Source organism: Sturnus vulgaris, chromosome 3, assembly GCF_052056855.1.
Source record: "Sturnus vulgaris isolate bStuVul1 chromosome 3, bStuVul1.hap1, whole genome shotgun sequence".
Lineage (NCBI taxonomy): Eukaryota > Metazoa > Chordata > Aves > Passeriformes > Sturnidae > Sturnus > Sturnus vulgaris.
The window spans coordinates 87,046,840-87,070,168 of NC_142245.1; the positions used below are offsets into that span (position 1 = coordinate 87,046,840).

Consider the following 23,329-nt stretch of genomic DNA (forward strand, 5'->3'; position numbering starts at 1 on the left):
TCACTCTTTATACAACCTGTTGCATGTGATGCAGTCTGCATAAATATAATATATAAATATATAATTCATAGGGCCAGAAAATGGCAAATAGGCAGAACTATACTAAGCAAATGATGATGTGTCTTCTCTGGAAAGTTTGGGAATCCTACTTCAGGGACTTCTTATACATTTGACACTACAGAACCCCTGAGAGTTCACATGGATTCAGAAGTTGTGAAGAATTCAGAAGAATTCAATGTCTACCTCTGAATTCTTACTGTTCCACCACTGTTGAAGTTAAACAAGCACTTCTGGGCTTCAGATTTCTAATTTGTAAAGTGGCAATTATTTTCCTTTTTAAAATGACACTGACAAGGGCTAGCATACAGGTACCATCTTAGCAGCAGCAGTACTTTTTTTACCAACAGAGACCTCTTACAGCTGGGGAGAGCAAATTAATGAAAATGTGCAGATTCAGTAAATGAGGGATCATCTTATGGTGCCTAGCTTTGGTGCATCTTTACCACTTCTGGTGGTTCACTCCAAGGGGAAGAATTATTGATAGCCAGAAAGGACACCACTGGACTTTCAGCTGTGACTGAGGTTTCACAGTGAGAAACTGCTGTTGGTTTGTTTTTAGTCATAAACCCATCCAAAGTTAAACGAAAGTCACTGAGAGAAAATATGACACTTCATAATGCCATTCTGATGGAGACTCTTTTCAGAAAAATGCTGTATTTCTTTTGCCCTTATTTGGACAAAGAGTTTCACTGTATTAAATTCTCTCCTGTATGTACTTTTTGTTCAGGGGCTTCTAGATGTCTCACCTGGAGTTTTATTAAGGAAGGAAGTATACTATTAAAACAGAAAATGAAGACTGGTGGAAAGATAGTCAGTAAGACTAGCACAAATATTTTTTCCTGTAAAAGCATATCTTAGTTATAATCAAATCCAAAATTAATCTATCTCTTTATAACCTGGGTCTACTCACGTCTGCTTAAACTACCAAACTTTTGGATGGCATTATTGTTCTTACCTGAGAAATACCTTTTAAGATAGGACTACACTTGGTATTAAATGTATCTATTTCCTTTTAAAATTTAGCTACAGCTGTACTGTGGCCTTAAACAACCTACTGAAGTTTTCCTTCAGTAGATAAATAATAAAGGAACTTTCAGTTCAACAAAGTAGGAACTTAAATTTAGGTAGACAATCACTGCCAATAAATTGACAGACAAGTTCATTTGATGTGCAGATATCAAACTAAACTCACGTAGATTAAAGACAATGAACCTACTTACATAACTAATTGGAATGAGTGCTATATAGTGTTTTGCTATATTATGGTTTTGGTTTACATTTTTTCACTAAAAAATAGCAGTAGAGGCTAATCTGCTCTTCTCATAGTTGATGGAAAAAAATTGCAAGTGTCATTGACATCGTAGTTGTAAAAAATTCTAACATTTTCATCCAGTTGGAGAGCAAGTTGAAAACACAAGGAACATTATCTGCAGCATTAATAAATTTCTTTATATGTCACTATCCCAAAAGATAGAGCAAAAAAGCACATAGGCTAAAATAAAAATAACTTTAGGTAGATATTTCTAAGTTACCTGATTGTATGCACAAGAGCAAAATAAGTAAATATTGAATTATTTGTTGACCAGAACTTTTTTCCCCTGGAAAGAAGTATGATCCTTATGTTATTCATTGCCTTTTTACTACTCAAGTAACTGCTTGGGAGTTTCCACACGTTTCACTGATTACATTATTGTAAAGGGCAAAATATCCCTCAGACTAAAATTTAATTATTTTTATACATCCTTCTGAAAAGAATGCATAAAATGTAATAAAAAATGTGATTTAATGATGATCAGAATTTATGTCCTGTATAGCATACTGAAGAAGAGACTAAAATATGAGGTTTAAGTGAGAAGTGAGAGCAAGCAAAACCCAAACTTGATAGCAATTACTCAGTGCATGGTACAGAAAACCACTTTTGGAATATTTGTAAGACACAATTCATGAAAAGCTTTTTATAATGCTTCTGGTAATGTTTCATTATTAATTAGTTTTCTTGCTATGTAGACCTGTTTGCTGACACGGGTAATCCCTGTAACCAGGATGTTTGCACCTAAATGGGTTCTACCTGTAGGTGTGAGTGCTAACTGTCTTGTTAAATTAATTTCAATTCACATGACAAAATAACAGTGCCATATCAGTGGGTAGGGGAAAGGGGAGTGTGATGCCAGCCATTCAGTTATAGCTTTTATGTTTTAGAGTACATCACAGACTTCAATTAAGAAAGGTTAACAAGGTTATTTCTCAACTTTTGGCCTTTAGGAACTGATTTGAGAGGCAATCAAAACCACTGAGATACAACTGGTATTAAAAAATCATGGAAAGTTTGTATTCTTTATTTCTGTCACTATGCAGAATCAGACTAGATTTTCTGCTTCACAAAAGTCAGACCATCTCATTATTTAAAACTACAGCAGCAGAACCATATAGCCAGAAGTGTTAGCCTGAGTGAATCTCTGCCTGAGTAAAGTCATAAATGGTACATTGTGACTGGAATTAAAATCTGAAAAACTACCTAAACCACACAAAATGTTGTGTTGCAGTTAAAAAAAATTAAAAAAAAGAAAACAAAGTGCTGTCACATATATGAATCCTAGGCTTGTTGTCACCATTAATACAGAAGATAGGATCTACACTGCTTTTAAACACATACTGGAAAGTTTGTTCAATTTCAATTATGGCATTCAAAAAGTTATGCAATATTATGGTAAATATCAGACCATTTAATTTAGCAGCTGTTATAACGAGAACGGATTGACTGTGTACCACTTAACCATCTTCATTGTAATCTCTGCTTATTAACTGTGATAACATGATGGAAGGCTGATAATATATTACATTTTCACTTCATTAATAGGTTTGTAAAGAGGGTAGAAAATGCCTCAAAAATGCTACTGGGAACATAACCTTGTAGGATCACAAATATACATTTTTTTAGTATCTTATCCAAGTGTGGTGAGAAGGTAAAGCATTATTTTATTGCATCCCGATTCTCACTACAAACTATGTTTTAGAAATTAGACATTATGTTTCAGAGCATGTCTTATTCCCAATGAGGACTCATTTCTCCTTTTATTTTATTCCAAAATGTCTATCAAATCGATTTCATATTTCTGTTATTAACTTCATTGAATGCATTGCCTGTCCTCTGACAAGATACAGCTATTTTGTATGTTGCCTTTGGAGGACGTTTCCTTCATAAAGTTACTGGTTGTCACTGTGTCCTTAACAATTAATTTACAAAGTTGGAAAATGTCTATCTCTAAAAACTAATGACTTAATATTTTAATTTACTTCTGAACGTCTTTCTTCTTTCAGTTTTGTGAATTCAATGTTAATAGCATATATTCTATATTTTCAATTATACTTATTATTTTTACATAGCTTTATGAGATTATTATTTGTAGTCTAATGGTCAGGGCTATCTCCTGGAAAGAAAAAGCTGTGAGAACCCCTGGTACTCCACAAAGACTTTGACTGTGGGTTATTTTACAAAAGGTCATCCTTATCTCTTTATTAAGTATGTGTTTATCCCAAGGACATAATTTGAAAATCAATATGCTGCGGTAGAACTTGATATATAGTGCAGAATTCAGCCTGGTATTGAAACTTCTAAATACAAGTACCTATAGGTATGTAAAATTTGTAAGTTTCCATTAGTCAAAGGACATCTTATCAGTACAGACTGTGGAGCTCAGAGGACTCTTGTTTACCTGTATATGGTACAGTGACACTTGCAGCTATACCTGAGTGTTTTAATTTCCTCAATTATGTAGTTAATTCTGCTATTAGCACTTGATTAAATTTCCTACACACAGTACTACTAGAGAAGTCTTCTGGTGCCTGTGTCTTCCCCTACTTTGAAAGGTGTATTTTCTTTTATCTTCTGTACATATATCCTGAAATTGTTCTACATGCCTGTATTAAGGCATCTAAACTGAGACTATAATATTAACCCTTAAATCTAAGGCCTATTCAAACACATTAACATTAACATATACAGAAAATATCTCCTTTTTGGACAAAACTAAACAAAAAAGAAATACAGAAGAGAAATCACTAAAAACATCAGCTTTAAATTTGACCACTGATGACTTCTATTTCAAAATCAAATACAAATAATATAAAAAATGTATTCCCTTCCCCAGAACACTGACCTGGGTTTTCCTTGGTTTTGTGATATATATTTTCTCAGAAACAATTGGATTAGTCAAAGTAAACTGAAAATGTAAAGGTCTAGTCAAACCAAAAGGAACATTAGTTGTATAGGTTATAAGATGACATTTGGATAATAGTTTGAGCTGGCAGTGGCACAGTGAGGTTGTAACAGCAGAGTATCTCTAAAACAGAATACCCAGTATCTACAGAAAATCCATACAGAGCAGAATGTATCAGCAAATGCCTTCTCATCCCCCAGTTCACCCCAGATCTTCCCCACAATTGTCTGAACAAGCAACTTCCCTGTTTTTCAAAGATTAAGATGGCTTTTGTCTGGGATTTCATCTTGTATCATCATTCTTAGATAGCTGTGTACCCACACACTAGTCTTTCACGGTTCCTTCAAATGACATGTAAGAGATGTTTCTATTTTTTCAGGAAGGTAAGAATTAAGCCAGGATCCTGTGGGTCCTTCCACAAGTGCTTGACATTTCCTAGACTAAAGAAAGATGGGTAATTCTACTGGTTAGGTCACAGGGCTGTGGACCTAAGAACAACTTGTTCTCTAATTTTAGATGAAACACTGACTCACAATGATATTTAGAAATCTTTATATTTCCTTGACTGTCATGAAAACTTTTCTATCCACTAGAAAGAAACACCTCAGAGGAAAAGAATGTTGTGAGTAATCAGATTTTTCTTGTGTAAATCAATTACAAAAAATTGAGAACGGAATTGTCTGCTTCAGATGAAAAAACAAAAATAAAACATATTCTAGCAGTCAACTGTACAGGTAAAGTAAGTAAGGAAAGACAGATTGATGATAGATGATAGACAAAGAGAGAAAACCAGGTGGTTTTGTAAATTTAGCATCGCTTTTCTCTTGCATTTGCAACAAAGAAGAGGCAATATACAAGAGGTGTTTGTTATCTAATTTAAGATCAGTATATGTTCTCCAATATAAATTACATTGAGAGTGTGTAGAACCTGGTATCAGATAAACACACATTGCAGCATACAGAGCATGCTTTGCTATATAATAAAATAAAGAAATGGATATTTAATATTTTTAATTGTACTTCTTGAGGGGGTGGTGGTAAATATTTTCACATGCTTTATTCCTCAAAGATTTTAATCTCTGTGTGTACATAAAACGAAGAAGTATGTGTGTAAGCACACGTACAACTTGTGTACCAAAAACATCAGATGCTTGACTGTCCACTTACAAGAAAAAGGGAGAGGGAAGGGAAGAATGGGCTAAGGATGCGATGTGCATAGGAAGAGACTTTCTCCTCTACATCCTACAACTTTTAAGTATAAACTGCTTTAAAAGAGATTAAACTGCTTCCTGAATGCTACTGACTCTTGGTTTCTTTTAAGAATTTCTGTACTTGCTGCAGGGCACTATATTGGCTAAACGCAATCGGAAGTTGTTCAAATTAAATTCTTTCTTGTTTAAAGTATTTTTTATTTGTGTATTATCTCATATTTTATATATTTACCTTTAGAGCTATTTTGATGTATTAAAACCATAGCTTATTTTTGTGAATAACCATTAAAACTGAGCAGGTATCAAAGAAGCACACATCAACATTTAAAAAGGACATTTAATAGCTCTATATTTCAGTCAAAATAGCAATTGTGACATAATATATACCTAAAGGATTTAGTTTTAAGTCTGGTCAAAATAATGTACTCTTTACAGGCTAAGCATAAAAATATATCAGATTCATTATAAGCAGAGATCTTATTTTTCTAGTTCTCTATTACTCTACATGTCAGTATATGCAGTCCCTTAATTATTGCCATTCATGTTGATGGAATGACTCCTGGATTTGTGTCAATACCTGTGGTGTGATTCCAGTTCTATTTTCCAAATCCATTTTTAAGCCTGAGTCTTCTAAGGATCTATTGGTAAATCTGACATTAGGATCATATTCATGTTAAGTCATGAACTGACAGTCACATGACGGCATTTTGATGCATGTTTTTGATAAATGCAGAGATATTTTGCTTTGCTTCCATACTTATGGGTAGATAGAACAGAAAAGACAACCACTAGGAATTGCATCATTAGGATAACATGTAGCATCAAGAATTATAACTATAGCCTGTGAAATTTAGAATTGTATTATATACTCCATTACTTTGAATAATAGCATCGTTGCAGAATGTTATCTCCAGCCCATGCACTTGAATGTGTATGTATATTACGTTTAGTTAACAAGATATTTCTCTTACTCAACATTATCAGAGAAGATGATGATAACATTAAAAAACCATCACAACTACACCATACTTTCATCTAAAAATCTATTTATCCATAATCTAACAGCTATTCAACACAAGAGTTTTTCTGTGAAATTGCTTTGCTTGGAGCTCTTCATCTAGCATATTACCTCCCATTTAAACTCACTTAAATCCTGATATACATTTGTATTATTCTCATTAAGGTCTGGCCACCCTGCATAGCTTAAGCTTAATAAAAGATCTGCTATTTAAATGAAGTGATAAGTTGTACAAATATTGTCTCTACAATCTTTAAATAATTCAGAATTTTTAGTGATAAACCCACTAACCTTATTTTTATCCTTGTTTCTGGTCATTTCAGTTTTATGGCTAATTCAATTCTCCTTTAATCAAATGTCACATTTTATCAAATGCAACATTGCCCTCGAGTGTTTCTGTTTTAAAGGAATTAAACCAGCCTAGCTCATGGGAAAGAATGGTAAGTTGAGTAGCATCTTCACTAAGGAGAACTGGGTTGAATTAACTATGGTAAAAATATAGTATATGATAAACCTCCTCTATATATAATCTGTCACAAATGGTAAGATAAATATGAGTTGATATATACACACGTTATGCTTTCTCTGCGCTGAGACAGAATGCATGATGAAGTAGTCTTATTTAATGACTTGATGTTCTTTTGCTCTGTTTTTCTGGTACATATAGAAAAAATTCTTATACAGGATGAGATTTGAAGTACCACAGAAAAAAAATTAAATGGAAGCATGGATAACTAAGGGAGAATCAACATAAAGATATCAAGAAAATGGCATATTTTATCTTAGATTTTGCAACGTGATGCAAGTGCATAGTTACTTTACTAATATTTCAATGTATTTTTCTGAATATTGGGACACTTCAAAGCCAGACAGTCTTAAACCTGTCTTCTTCATCTACTCTGCATTGAATTTCTTATCTAGATTTAAATTCAGAAAGCATGACTCACAAATATAATTTTATGTCTTAATGACAATGGCCTCTGGAAATAAACCATACAGATTTTTTTTTCCTCTTTTAGAAATGGTTATTATTCACCAAATAAGCCTGTTTAAAATTTTTAGATTGGATACTGACCGGATTTTGTCAGGGAGGACACACACATTGATTGACGTCATGAACAGGCACGTGAAGGTCTTTGCTTCCCTCTAGTGACTGGTCCAGGAAGAGACTGAACTGAATCTGCTCATCTGACTCAACTTTGGCTCAGAGATTCAGCAAAAGATTAATTATGTGTAAAGATACCTGAGAGGTCAGTGAGATGCTGATACAGCGTTAGAACGTGTCTATTTGTGACAGCGATTGATAACATATAGCAGATTTACACTGGACACGTGTCTGACTGGGTTTGATGTAGTTTTACAGTTTTATCAGGCACAGGTACAATTTCATGTTGACAATTCAAGAGTAACTGATGAAGAATGTTCATCAACAAACAAATGTTGAAGAATTACATGATGTTCAATTTATCACAGGGAATACTTATTATTCAGGAGAATTAGAACACATTTTCAAGTAAAAGCAAGCAAACCTATACTCTGCAAGTGCAAAAAAAATTGAATTGTATTTCATTATATTATTCTTACCATATTACTAAAACTAGATATGTTTACACCAGTTGTAGTTCTGCTTTTTGGTTTTCTTTTTTTTTTTTTTTTTTTTTTTTTTGTGGGTTTTTTGTGTTTTTGTTGTTGTTTTGTTTTTAATTTTATTTTTTGTCTTGTTTATATTTTCGGTTTGTATTACTGAATGCAAATAAATTTAAAATTAACAAAGAATATTACTTACAAGCAATGTTATGCACATGACCTATACCTTTATTTTCAAGGGAATAGGTGCACAGCTCTTCTCACATGGATAAGCAAGTATTCCCCAGATTATTCAACTTCTTTGGTGGCGCAAGCAGATTTTATTTTTATTTAAGGATGGTATAATACAAGGACCTTTAGCGCTTCTGCACTACTTCTGTTGGATAAACAGAGCTAAATTCTCCAAAACATACAACAGTCATGAGATCATCTGAATGAATGAGAGAAAAAGAAAGAGAAATATCATTGTAAAACTATTTAAACTTCAGAGATCTGCTTCATGGCAGGAGAATGATATTGGCTTTGAGAACAGCTAGGGAACATTGTCACTTAGGAATTTGAAACTCTAACTCTACCAGGGTTTAATGAGTGAACTTGGATGAACAGCTTTGCTTTCATCATGCTCTAGTTTCCCGTAGCAGTTAACCAGGGATGGTGGTATGAACCTCTGTCTTAAATTGCCTTTAAATTTGCAGGTGCAAAAACCTTTAAGAGGTACATGACATAAATGAGAGAGTTTGCTAAACTTTTGAGGTTGCAATTGTGCTATTTTGTACTTCTGGAAACTTTATTCTATTTGGTAAACAAGTTTTCTTCTACAAATCAGCCCAAGGCCAGCGCCATGCTGGACTTGCAGATCCTTTCTGTTTCATTTCTTGGTGAAGTTTTACTAAGAAAAAAAACCAATTCCATCTTATTTGACTTAGCAATATCCAAGAATTTTTCTGGAAACCTAGATACAGAACCAAATTATGACTGATGACTGATTTTTTTCTGTAGTGAAGTTTATACAAACTGCTCAACTATCTTTTGTCCTCATTATACACTAAAAATCTGTCAAAAGTTCAATTACAATCTCTAAATTTGATTATGAAGATACAATCACTGGGTCTTTTTAGTTACATTCCAGAATTTAAATTGGCTGATATTACCAGAAACCACTATTCTTAGTTTGTGGAATTCTACATTTACATAACAGCAATAAATAGCAATTGAGTTCTCAACAAATGGAGTTGATTAATCACCCAGTAAAAATTAAAAAGTGAACTTAGCAGGAATTAATTTGATTTCTATTTTTTTTTGTTGTAAGTCTCAGCACGGCCATGTAAGTTCTGTTCATGGCCGTGTAGGTGTAAGTGAAGAGCAGTGTTATAAAAAAAGTACTAAATTATAAATTCCTCCCATATATACTGATTCATTTTGTGTATTACTTAAGCAAAGAAAATTTTGGTCTAACTCTTCTTCAACATAAAGAAACTCCATTTATATTGTACAATATTTCAGAATTAATTTTCTGCATTACAGTGTAATCTTAGCAGTTTGTGAATCTAAAATTTTTTAAATTTAGGTCTTGCAAAGCTTGCATGGTTCTCCACTTGATCTGATCTGATTCAAATCAGTCAAAGCCTTTTAGTTGTCTGCAAAGGAGTTTGGATCAGGTTTTTTATTCCATACAGTTTTAATGAAAAAGAATGTGGTTCTGTAAAGTCTTCCAAGTCTTTAAGCAGAACTATCAGGAATATAATGTGCAGTGTGCTGTGACACAGGTTCCACTACGGAAAGTTCTTCATAAAAATAGGCATTCTAGTAGGCATTTAAGTTCATTAATGAACATAAGCATAGAAACTAACATAGAAAGAGAATTTTCTGCCTTGAAAAAGGTGCCAGAAGTAAAGTCTGACTGTAAAGCTGGACCAACAAGACTGACTGCAGTCAAAGCTTTATCTGGCATATACTGTCAAACTATAGTTACTGTCATTCAATTTCCTCAATATCTTTCAGGGGACCAAATTAATATGACTGTGAAGTAATATACAGTAAGGAGAGGTTTCTATTAATATTTTCAGAAGAAAATTCTGACAGGATATTCTAATGATTTGATGATTAATTTGATACATTTTGATAAAAGCTATAAAGAGTTGTCTTAAACATATTTTCAAAGGTTTGTAAGGCTAGGACAAAAAAAACCAACCAAAAAACAAAAGAACAACAACAACAACAACAACAAAAGAGCAACAAAAAAAACAAAATAAAAAACGACCAAGCTTTTAGTGGTCCATCGTGCTAATTTTAAAAATCAAAGTGGAGAAGAGAGAGACACAGCAGATCAGTGTTCCTTGTCAATTTTACCACCAGGCAACAAAATGCGTAAATTGTTTGTTGGCATGCACACAAGTTTATATTGTAAAGCTGAGTTGCAGAAAATCACAATTAGCTGGTAGACCCTTATTTATTTGTTTTGAAGAATTCTTTTAATGGACTATTTCTCCGGACTTTTAGCCAGGGACAATGGGAGAAAAATAATTAAAAGCTGTAGGGGATAATTTAAAAAAAAGTAATTGTAAACTTTTTTTAACCTTCTTTAATAGAGAATGCTACAATATGTCTAGGGAGTAATTGTGAAGTTATATAAATGTATGCATTTTGTCATTTTGCATATATTGGTATTCATACTTTCATATAGCTTAAGGATAGAAAATCTAAACCACTTCCCATGGAAACTAGCATAGTAATAGGGAAAAAAATAAAGCAGATGCACCACTTGTCCTAATCTAAAACTGAACCAGGTCAAAATTCTTGCAATATTAAAAATTTCAGCTAATTGCATTGTACTTCTTCCAACTGTATAGTCAGCAGGCTCAAACTATTATCAGCACACATATGGTCAAAGAAAACGATGTCATACTGTTATAACATCCTTCTGCAGCAACTGGCAGAGAGAGCTGCAGAATACTAAAACCCTTTCCTTACCCAGTGCTGTGAGATGTCGTGTTGCACTGCATACGGATGTGGAGCACACCAGCAACAACTGACTCTGTCCTGTGGAGAACACATGTGCCCACATTATGTCCAACACACTTCTAAAAGAACAAACAGCTGCACTCTTTTGCTAATCAGTTGGTGACTCTGGAAACTCCCATATGAGATACTTCCTCTCTGTGGCCCAACACATCTACCCCATGTCCTTCTCCTGCCCTCACTGCAGTAGTGTTAGCTGAGGGTTGCATGTGAGGATGGTGCCTCTCACGTGCAGTACAGTGGCACCTACCTTTCCAGTCTCCTACTGTGTTTTGAATTCTGCACCCTGGTTCCAGATTCCAGGCTCCTCTAAGACAAATAACTGATTTTGTCAGGCCAACCTTACATAGATGCTAGAGATCCAATGTGCTCCTTTTGACTGGGATAAGAATTGTCTTCACAGTGACTAGTATGGGGTTATGTTTTGGATTTGTGCTGAACACAGGGCTGATAATACAGAGATGTTTTTGTTATTGCTGAGCAGGGCTTACACAGCCAAGGCCGCTTCTGCTTTTCATGCTGCCACGCTGGTGAGGAGGCTGGGAGTGTTTGGGAGGCTGGGAGGAGACACAGCCAGGACAGGTGACCCAGCTGTTGGTTGAGACTGTTTTTGCTGTCTCCCTATCCTTTTTTTTACTTTCCAGAAAGCTAGGAAGGACAAAGAAATTTTCAAGTTTTGTTTCATCTTTAAAATCACTTCTGTGAGGTAGGAGAGTCAGTGCTAGTACCTGACCAAATCCTTTTTCTTCTCTTTGTAGACTGAGACACTTGAACTTATGTATCACGAACAGTTCCTGAGAGTGGGGATTGTTTGCTCATGCTAGATAATGCAAAGAGAAAAGACACAACTCTTTCTGAATTTTTTGGTTGGTTGGTTTAAGGAACTGAAATGTTTCTCCTTAGAATGTTAAGTAAAAATATTCCAAGAATTTTCCTATGAACTAGATGGAGAAGCATTCACTATGCTAAGACTTTACTGAAGGCAACATCTGAATACATTTTCTGAAATGAGTAGGTGAAGTTAGCACTCATTTTCGAGGGGGAAAAATCACCACTTGCACACAACTGATGCTACCAGCTGTGTAGGGAATGTGGAAGTATCAAAGGAAGCACATAAAAAAAGGCTGGTTTCAATCACCACAGAGAGATGTCCTCTGTATTTTGGGATAATAAACGGAAATAAAATGTTGCATTATTAGATTGCGTTTAATATATGCAATATTATTTTGTTCTTTAATTCCACTGTCTTGATGTTGTGCACACATTTGACTAGATGCTTAAAGAAAGGGCACAAGGCTGCCAGCTTGATAAATGGGAAAACTTGTAAAACATAATCAGAGGGAAGAATCACCACATTTCATAGAAAGAATGGATTAAAACTGCTTTTACCAAAGTTAGGATGACCAAATCCTCACAGATATCAATGGCAGTAGAATACATTTGATGATCTGGTGTGATTAAACAGCTTAGATATCCAGAACTTTCTTCAAGGATGGAAATCAGAGAACTGGAATCATTGAGCAATCTCCTGAAAAGCATGTCCAAAATCCAGGTTGAAAAAGCCTTCCTTGCTGCTGAAGAATTATTAAACTGACAAGATCAGTGGAGGGAGTATCATTTACCAAATGCGAATTTCCAATGCAGATAAAGGTGTGGGAGAAGTGGCTAAAAAGGTGGAAAAACCCATTAGAGTTGCTGCTGGCTGGAAACCAATGATAAAAGCAAACACCGTTTTCATCTGAAAACCACTTAATTTAAAACACGTGACTCATGACAGACTATTGATTAGTTAAGCACCCTCAACTAAAGCAGACTACTTCTTGTTGGGTTTATTCCAGAACGCTTGCCAAGTCCTAGTTATGCAAAAATTATCCAGTTTGAAAGGACATGAGTACATCACAGCTCTGAAGGATCTGCAATGTGAATTAGGCTATTAATCCATCAAATCCAGTTGCCTGCTGGTGATGATAACTAATTCCTGAGACTTAGAAAAAGTAGAAAAATAAAAGAAAACCAAGCTCCCAAGAACCCAGCATAATCATGAGCACCTAACCAATTGTATAGTCCCCTACATATTTATTTGTTCAGATTTAAAAATTATAGAAACTGAATCAGCATTATAGAGCTTTCATAACTTAAAACTCACCATGTTAAAGTACAAATTCTGAAATACTCCTGACTGAATGCAATACAAATAAAATGGTCCAAATGAAAAAGAAACAAAATAACAAAAAATACGAAAACAAATTTTGAATAAGCTAACAGTAGAGATATTCTCCCAAGAGATGAGAAGTAGGAGTTTGCTATTGCACATTCTGATAAGATATAATGTCACATTCTCAAAAAATATCACACTTACATGTGCAGAACAAGTGACAGTGGTGTCCATGCAGACCTTGCTGCATCACATTTTATTGGGAATATTTTAGGGCTCCTATCACTTTTAAAAACGGTCACATTTCAGAGAACACCCCCAGTCTTCATGCTTTCTAACATATTTAATAGCTACTATTAAATAATACGCCTAGAAAAGATATCCTTCAGAACACAAAAGCACATGTTTCTCCCTCAAAAACGTCAGACTATTTTATGTAAGCTTTATGTAAATTTTTGTAAACTTGTTTCTCAAGTTTACTTTTCAATCTAGATTCTGAAGCATATGGAAAGCAGTACTTACACGTAGCACTGAACTTCTCCATAAAAAATACTAAGAGAAATGCAAAACAAGTGGCAAGCACAAAACGTATTTGCTTGCGACTACTTCACACACTCATTCCAAATACCTGAATAAAATCTTTTAATCACATTGTTAAATATGCAGCATTGTGTAGGGTTTGTCTTTTTTTTAGTAGTCTAATTATACTCAAATGTGCCTTTGATATTCTGGGCAGGAACAGTGAAATCAGAGCACGTGCTCTAAATACACAGTACTGAAAATAACCCATATAAAAATTATAAACAAAGCACTGTACCACTCCTGTATAAGCCAAATACTGTGAAAAGAAAACAAAGAACATGTTCTGAATATTTTGCTTTTTATGTGCTCCTAATAATGCATAATACTCAGACTCTCATTTACTTCATTCCACAGATTTTATGGAAATGGAATACTATGATGTTAGCAGCAAATAACAGTATTTATGATTCTTTTGCACAGACTACAGCACTACTTGTATTTGGAAAGGTTTCTAGCATCATGTCCAAAGTTGCACATTTCTGTACTATAATGCTGTTCCTCAGCCATCAGTGTGCTGATGTAAATCCAAGCTCAAGGATAAAAACACACAAATTCACAAAAATCATGCAATTTCTAACACTGTAGATAATCTGTATTATAAGACATATATAATGTACCTGGATAAGAAGCTCAACATCATTTTAAAAAAAATAACATGGCAACCATATAGGGATCCCTCTTGAAACACTTAATTTGCATCAATGCAAAGTTCACCTTGCCTTTAATGAGAAATTATGTGAAAGATTAATGCAGCAAATTACAACTACACAAACTTGGGATTAATTATAAACCACAACTGGATTTTACCAGTTTTGTTTCTTACAGCAAAATTTTCTTTTTTTTTGCTGTAGAAGGGAAACACTAAAAAATGTAGAAGACCAATAGTAATATTTCACTGCTTAGCATACAGCTATTACTTTAATAAACTTAAATGAAAATTTGAACAGAAAAAAATGCAGATTGCTGTGGGGATCACACTTGAAAATTGTATTTCTCCCTGCAGTAACAGAAATTGAAGTCTTCCTTAGTTATTTGTCTCATTGTTTACCGACTTGCTTGTTGCCCAGCAACTACCGTATGAAGGAACTACAATTCTTAGCCATTCTCATTTTAATCTTGAAAAAGCAGATTAAGATTACTATGTGAGTAGTCTCTTTCTGGTGAGATACTGTAATATTTCAGTTTCTATACCTGCAAAAAGGAAGCCAAGTGACTGGAGAATCCAGTACTTCCGCTCTGTCAAAGGTTCACCTTCTCTGCCCTTGTATCAACCCATTTACTGACCAACTATTTGAATATTGTCAGGTACTTTGTAATATTTGAGCTATAGCAAAAGAAGCAAACATCTGTCACTTACATTCTTGAATCATCCCACAGCACACAGTAGGGATTCAATGTGCCCTAAGAAGAAAACAAACAGACCTATTAGTTACCCATATGCAAAAATATTTGTCATGTTTGACCTAAAAATGTATTTGGGTCTCCTCCTACAAGATCATCCTCACAGTCTGATCAATTGATGCCACTGAAATGGCAAATGCTTAAAGTTAATTCTTATAGGGTACTTTGAAGGCACTTGAACCTCAGAGCAGAGTACATGTGAATTCTCTGCTTAGATAAGAAAAGCATAAAGTTGTCTATTTGGTATATCCTAGTGGAAATAAAAGATGAAATAATAGTTAGTCTGTTACGAGACTTGACAGAACATTTCTGGTGTTTTTAGAGGAGGAACCTTAGACCCCCTAGGAACTTGGATGTAAAAATCAGTAATGGCTTTAAAAATTTTAAGCATATGTTGGACAAAATGTCTTGAGGTTGTGATTTCAGATTCACACACCCTACATTCAGTGTCCAAAGGTTTTGTCAATTAGGTCCCAAATCAGCAGAGTTTTTTGCTCTAAGTATTTTTTTGTTTGTTTGTGATTGAGCTTTACAATACCGGCTCCCATCTCTTCAAAGTCCGTGAAAGATTTCTGATTTGATTCAGAACAGAATAGGAATCTAGGTTTTTATTACAAATCACTGAACTATGGAAAATTTTTTGGGAAATTGAAAAAGCTATAAAATTATTCATGTTTATTTTGTTGCCTAGGAAGTGTAGAGACAAAATTAAAATTTACTCAGATGGATTTAGAAGTACTTAGAAGTGCTAAACTATATCCTTGTTCACTATAAGCCCTAGATGTTCCCAGGAGTCAGAACTACATTAAAAAAAATATATAAAATATAGAAATAAGAATGTATTTTTAAAAAATCGTATGTGATTCGAGGAGGCAGGTGGAGTTCACTATTTTTGGATGTCAATGCTAGTGAACAGTATAGATGCAGTAGATATAAAGGTACTTTCATATAAACAATGTATACCTTAATATTTCACTCTCAAAAATGATTTATTTATAGAAAAACATGGCAACGTGTAAAGTAAAAATCTATTAAATATTTAAATTATTCCATCTACCTCTTTTATCAAAGACAAAATGGAGGACCATTTTATTCTGGAGATGCTTGTGAGAGCGGCATTTAGGGAATTTTTGAGCCTCTACTTCAGTATTTTGCTGACTGCATTGAATTTTATGAGTAGAGTATAAATATTTAAAACCAACATATACTTATGGCACTTTATATTTACATTGCACTGTACAAACATAAATAAAGGATGTTCCTTCCATCCCTTGAAGTATTTATAATATAAAGAAGATGAAGGGGAAGAGGACACAGGACAAAGCAGTGGATAATAGGCTAATTGAGATTCAGAGACCAGGTCCTGCATCACTTGCCAGGAGTTTTCAGATACTTTGTTGGACTAAGAGATAGAAGGATAAGAATTAGGAACAAAAGAATATCAGTGCAGAATTAAATTTTCTTTAAAATGTAATTTTATAAAGAGTAATAATTTGTATAGTGAGTCCAAGTGAAGAAGTTTTACTTAAAATCTCACACAGCTATATGCATATTAAAAACATAATTCTATAACTGCATCATAATAAGGCTTTGCATCTTTCAGATCTAAGACTTCTCTTTCACAGCAGTGGACATCATATAGCTTATGCTTGCTATTCCCACAGTGCAAATAGAATGAATACAATAACACTTTCAGAAAAAAATGTCCATTACAAAATAGAGGGGAAGAAAAACCTTTGCAGAAAACTGAAACATGATAAAATTGCTGTCAGATCACACATTTTGCTCTCCTTGAAATCTATTCGAATGGAAAGAGTTTGTTTGGCCATTGCAGTCACTAATGAGAGATTAGGCAGAAACATGGGAAGCAGGATAAATAACACTTCTGTTCCACAAGAAAGTCTTGCGGGAGTGTTTGTTCCACCAGAAGTGGCAGCTTGCAAGGGCACAGCACCCTTTCAGAACTTCTTCATCTTTTGATACTTGATCAAATACTCTTCAAGCACCACCAGGGACCACAAAGAGCTTGTTTCTCTGTTTGCTTCTTTGCCTTTAATCTGTTGCTCCCTTTTTCACAGCCTTTCTGGGGTACCCCTTGGCAGTGCTCTAGAGCTGCCTCCAGCACCATGGCTCTCTGTGAGGGCAGTGCTCTTACCAGCTAATTACCCAGCTGCAGCTAAGGAAGCAGCTACTGTGTTCATTAGCATTTACAACTGCTGTAGCATTGATTTATACACCACAGTATGTTACTTGGATAGCTCAAAAATGGGCATGTGTGTATGTGCATGTATCTCTGTCTGGCATATAAAACTGAACTTTTGAGATGTGATTGGCAACTTTGACAGCTATCCAGCTCAGTGACAACTGTGTTTTGTAGCCAGGGTTTTCAGTCACACTGAAAGCTTCATGTCCTATGCTACTGCTGGCTGGTTATTCCAGTGTCCCTAGAGTACATTTCTGTGCTGTCAGAAGGCAAGAGCTCATATTCTCTCTAGAGCAAACGGGATTCTGTTTGAGTTGCACATTTTTTTTTAAAGATTGCTTTGACTAAAGTGTACCTTTAATCAAACTACTGGAAAAATGTGGCCATATTCCTCTATATGTTCGCAGTTTACAAGACCAAATCCATTCTCTAAATTCAGAATATTCTGAATTGAAAAGGATCCACTAAAGACCATCAAGCCCAACTCTTAAGTCAATGGCCATATGGGGATTGAACCCTCAACCTCGGTGCTAATTATTATTAGCTCAATGCTCTAACCAACTGAGCAATGATGCATTGCAACCCACATTCCACGCTGGTCAGCTCTCTGTTATATTTTTATTTACCTACAAATCCAAATACCATACAATATATTTCAAACAGCAGATGCAATTATGATTTGCACTTCCTCCAAAAGATAATCCTCCAGTTTTATTAACAAACTGGATTAAAAAATGAAATTACTATAGATTTTGAATAAATTGGTATTTTAAGCCTGATTTTAATTAGCCATATTAATTATTTTTAAATTATCCATTTGCCCATCTTTTTTCATAATATCTTATTTACATAATTTAGTCAGTAGATAAGGAGGTGAAAGAAAAAATGTGTGGATATACTCCTATGTACTAGCAGGCATGGTCTATGAAATGCTTAAAATATCATCATTAAATTAATTTGTAAACAAATTGTTCTGAATAAATGAACAGCCTTTCTAAGCAAAAAGGGTTGGAAAGAACAAATACAACACTGCAAAATTAAAAAAATCAGATGAAAGAGAACATATTTTATTTTCTCTTTAATAATTAATCTATTTAACTTACATAATGTTAAATCTGTGAGCCATTAATATATAATGTTAAAATATTAAAGATATATAACAATGGTTCTATGTTGCTATATGTACATAAAGCTCGTTCTATGGTAATATAATAGAGCAAATCCTTATTTTCAGCTAAGAAAATTATAGCAACGAATTAGATTCAGTCTAGAGGAATACTCAGATTTAAAAAATCTTATTTCTGTGCATCTACAGCCTTACTTCTTTAAACCAAAGTCCCATTATGAAGGCTAATGACTAATGTTTAAAGATATTAAAACTACATAACTGATTTGTATTCAAAGATTTTCTGGAGCAATATATTGTCACTGTATCTGCCAGTCCAACTTGTATATTGTATATCCTTAAATATAGTATGTATGAAAATTTGATCCAAGCACTTGATGCTTCTCTAGATTATATTATAGGATAAAAAACTGAACAATAAAAGAGAAATTATCTGATATGTATTGGAAAGGTAATTATCTTTTTGCTTGGTCGAGACCTGAGTTCATACAATATTAATTAATATTCTGTTACTGAAAGGTTGCCAAAGCAAGGTGACAATCAGTATCTCTAACCTGATCTTTTGTAACAATGAAGTTTAATTTCCAAGTTCTTCAAACTTGGCAAAAACTTGCTCTGTAAATTAATCAACGGGAGTGATAAAAAAAAGATGAAAAAGAAAACCTTAAGAATTTTGTGGGATTTCATCTTCTGGGGTTGGCAGTTCAACCTTTTATTATTCTAGTCTTGCCTGTGTTGTGCTTGTTTTATTAGCTTGTGTTTGGTCTAGAAATATTTTCAATGCTGAAAAATTGCTTACTAGTGTTATTTTCTTATATGATTTTAAAACTTCTTTTCTTGCATGTGACCAAATTAATGAGAATTTTTTTCTTACCTATTACCCCATGTGCCACTTTACCTGTTACTTTTACAAGTAGTGATTTCAGTTTCAAAATATAAATGTCATATTCTGCAATTTGTGTAATAGCCCCCTAATCATTGTTAAAATAAGAGATAATAAAATCTAGCATTGAAAATTACCATAAATTCTTCCTGATAATGACCATAATAATATCAAAATAAGTATTCTATTGCAAAGGTCATTGATTTCCCCCCTGATATATAGGATTAATTTGTGTTTACTTCAGCAAAAACTTTGTAATATTTTTAGTGAAATACCTGACAGAAACAAGTTATGTTAAAGATTAAGATTTTCTCCTAATATATATGATGTAATTTAGGTTTGAAAGAAAATAAATCAAAACAGGACATGAAATCTACATGTCCTAAAACATCTTACAAATTAATTGAAACAGAGAACTATAAAACCCCAAATTGACAAAATTCTTCATCACTACATTTTTAATGTTGTTGAAAGGTAAGGAGTCAGCTCGGTTCATGTTCCTCCGTTCCTCTTTTCTGCCAAGCTTTCACTGAGATGTTCCTTGCATAGGTGTTTTTCTGGGAACTGAATGGCAGGTCATAATGACCACTGATTGCAAAATAGCTTTTTCTAACCTTGAGTAAAATGTTAATGAAACATGTAGAGTTCAAAAAGTTTTCTTCATACTTTTGGCCAGACTCATTATTTCAATTTTGCTACTGACTGAAATATTTGGATCTTCTCTAGCTGAATTGTATCTATATGAACACTTGAATAACTGTTTTTAACTTAAAAATTACAGCTTTACAGATTCTTGCATAACAATACAATTTTCAAAAGCTTGAGTAACTGTCTCTTCTGACTCTTTATGATTTTATTCAAAGCAAACTCAAGCTCTTAAGAACATAAACAGAGAGTTTATATATTGTGACTTCACATGAATTACCCCCATGCTTGTTATTTAACATTATTTTCTCAGTATTGTATATGAAAGTAATTTTACACAAAAGACATATTTTATTCTCCCTGTGAGCACTGGGAGACTGCTAAAAACAGAAAGAAAAAAATCTTTATCTTTTTCATACATTTGGAATTAAAGTACTTTTTTTTCATATTTGAGATTAAAGCCTGAAAAGTATAGAATTTAAATGATTGCACAAAATATCTCAAGCATTTATGAGGACTCTAAGCTAAATTGGAACCAGAGCATTTTTGTAGTCTGCTCCAATGGGTTAAGTAAAAACTAGCTTCTATAAAATAATGAAAGAAAGGAAGAACTACTGTAGCTCTATGACCTATGCAGGGAGCAAAAGGTTAAGTAGTCAGTACAATAATACATTTCCAATTGTAACCATGAAAGCATTTAATAGAAATTATTCACTAGAAATTGCTGTTTAACAAAAACCCTCAACATTCACAAAACAGCAATTAATTTTGTTTTGTTTATATGCATGCATGAAACAAATACACATTCCTTTCAAAGATTGTTGTACTGTTCCTGGGCTTAAATTTTAGAAGTTAAACTGTATTTTATTACCTTATATTTAAAACAACACCAATTATTTTCTCCCATGTGTTCTAGAAAATACTCTTGTAAAAGCATATCAACTATCCTTGTACTTACATTAGACAGGTGGGCCAGTTCTATCTCCAGGAAAGAATCTGTAGTTTTAGGCTCAGGTCGTATAGTAACAACAATGATTTTTGAATTAACAACTGTAAAATTCCTGTAAGAAAATGCAAAAATGGAAAATGTAAGTGTTTATAAGGTAATGCAAGGTTATGCTAATACAGGCAAAAAGACATGTTGACACTTTCATGTAGGAGATCCTTGCTTCTTATGACCCTATCAGGTTTAGAATGACCATCAGTTATCAGCCTGACTGTTTGTGGTGATCATTATGGCATTTACTTTTGTGTGTAATGCTGCTTTCCACACCTCACAGAAATCTTATCAAAGAATGTTATCAAAGAAGAAACTAAACAGTTTAGATGTAATTATAATAGACAGTAAAAATATTCTTTTGCTTCTGTTGTCGTTTAATTGCTTATTTTCTCTTGGGAGTTTGTATTTAGAAGAGAATTCCATTTTGCTGGATCATTGAAACAGGAATTGCCATGGCTACAGTAATAGAAACTTAGCTTAGCAGGCATTTCATTCAACACAAGGAATGAAATTGTACTTTTGGGGCAAGATATGAGTTCTAGTCCAATTTTACTCAGCCAAATCACATAATGAAAATATAATGGAACTGACTTTCTATTTTACTTAATTCCTATTTCTTCCCTTTGGTTACACTTATAAGTCTCACACACTTATTGACAAAAATGTATCTATCAGGCTAAAATTTAATGTATAGCTAATTTTCAGTGCATTCTGTAGAATCACAGTAGCTGAATATATGTAATTATTAAAAAAGAACCAACCCCCCCAGCCAAATAAAACTCCAAATAAATAAATAAAAAACTTCATTTCTCTAACACATCATGACAAATGAAAATGGTGCTTGCTATGTATTCACAGATTATGTCAATTTTAGAAATTCATGCAAACTATTGTAAATGCTGCTACTTCAGTACTCTTTTACAGTCAGTCTTTGTGATTGAAAAAGTCTTCCTGGGTCTATCTCATTTTGGTGCAGTTCTGACAGTTCTAGGGTGAGATCTGAAAGAACATCTAAGTGCCTAGTTTGTAACTTCAGTACATTCATTTTACCTTGATCTCATTAGAACTCTATCAATCCACTTAAATTCTCAAGAGTCCCAAGCAGACTGTTTCACAATAAAATAAATATAACTGCCTATATTACTGTGAAATGAAAACTGCATCCCTCATCGCTGTCCTGTCTGGGCTGAATGCCTACTTGCATATTTCATATTTAACTGCTTGGACAGTCCCTGGAAGAATACAATCTGTATTCTAAAGAATATTCTAAAGTATATTCTAACTCACATAGCATATTAAGATGCCTCTAAATTAAAGGTCAAAGCTTTGTAGTCAAAAACAATTTCAAAAATTTGAAAAAATCTCAAAACCACCAGTGCAGTGCCATTGCTATCTCTGTTGAAGATCTTTTTTAAACAACAACCTAGCTTTGAGAACAATTATCCAAGAATTTAAGTAATCAGTTTTTACAAAATGTCCTTGGACATTTAAATTTCAGTCCTTCTTATGTTGTGAATGACATATAATGGAAATGATCTAGCTCACACTTCCTGGGCAAGTGCATTATCTTACAGCTTTTTTATAGTGGAGTGACTTCACCATTAGCTCCTTTTCCTTCATGAAAAATAATCTAAGACTCAACCTTAATGAGAAATGAAGTTTTACAGGTTGGTGCTCTGCTGACTGTCCAGAAAGATGCTCATCATGGTTAAGTTTTGAAATAAATTATTCAAAAACAATCTACTAAATTTCTTGGAAACTATGGCTGAATAAATCCTTGAAGATTCAAGATAGAAAGTGATGGAGTAAAAGCTCAAGAAACGCTTTCAGAGCTGCTGTCCTGGAGCTTTTTCCTGATCTGAGTCAATAATGATATTAATAAAAGAGAGGGTTTTTGTAAACTGTTTTCCTATCAGGGTATAAATTTTCAGGGTTCTCTTTTATGTAAGAGAAATCATATTGATCCTATATGGTATGAAATTCATATCTTCTTCTCTTTTTAGAATGAATCCATGTTACTTAAGAAAAATGAACTTATGAATAAGGCATGTAGCTATCTCAAGACAGCATGATCGAAGTTATAGATCAATGTGTAAAAGTTGTATGCACTACAGAAAAATTACAGATGCTAGAATCTGTAATGTGAAGCAATAAAAGCTTGTATGAGGTATGTCCTTAGTCTAACAAAGCTGACACAAAGAAATTTAAGGGCCTTTTTGTTTG

At 33.7% G+C, this 23,329-nt stretch overlaps 1 protein-coding gene across 14 annotated transcripts in view; it reads right to left on the reverse strand.

Moving 5' to 3' along the window:
• Positions 1-23,329, reverse strand: part of ADGRB3 (adhesion G protein-coupled receptor B3) — a 440,618-nt gene that overhangs the window by 160,296 nt on the left and 256,993 nt on the right. For all 14 annotated transcript variants that reach the window (XM_088162232.1, XM_088162231.1, XM_088162222.1 and 11 more), the window contains 2 exons: positions 21,065-21,167; positions 15,206-15,249 (listed from right to left, as the gene is read on the reverse strand). In XM_088162232.1, the coding sequence (XP_088018358.1) occupies positions 15,206-15,249; positions 21,065-21,167 (147 nt within the window). The remainder of the gene's footprint in view (positions 1-15,205; positions 15,250-21,064; positions 21,168-23,329) is intronic.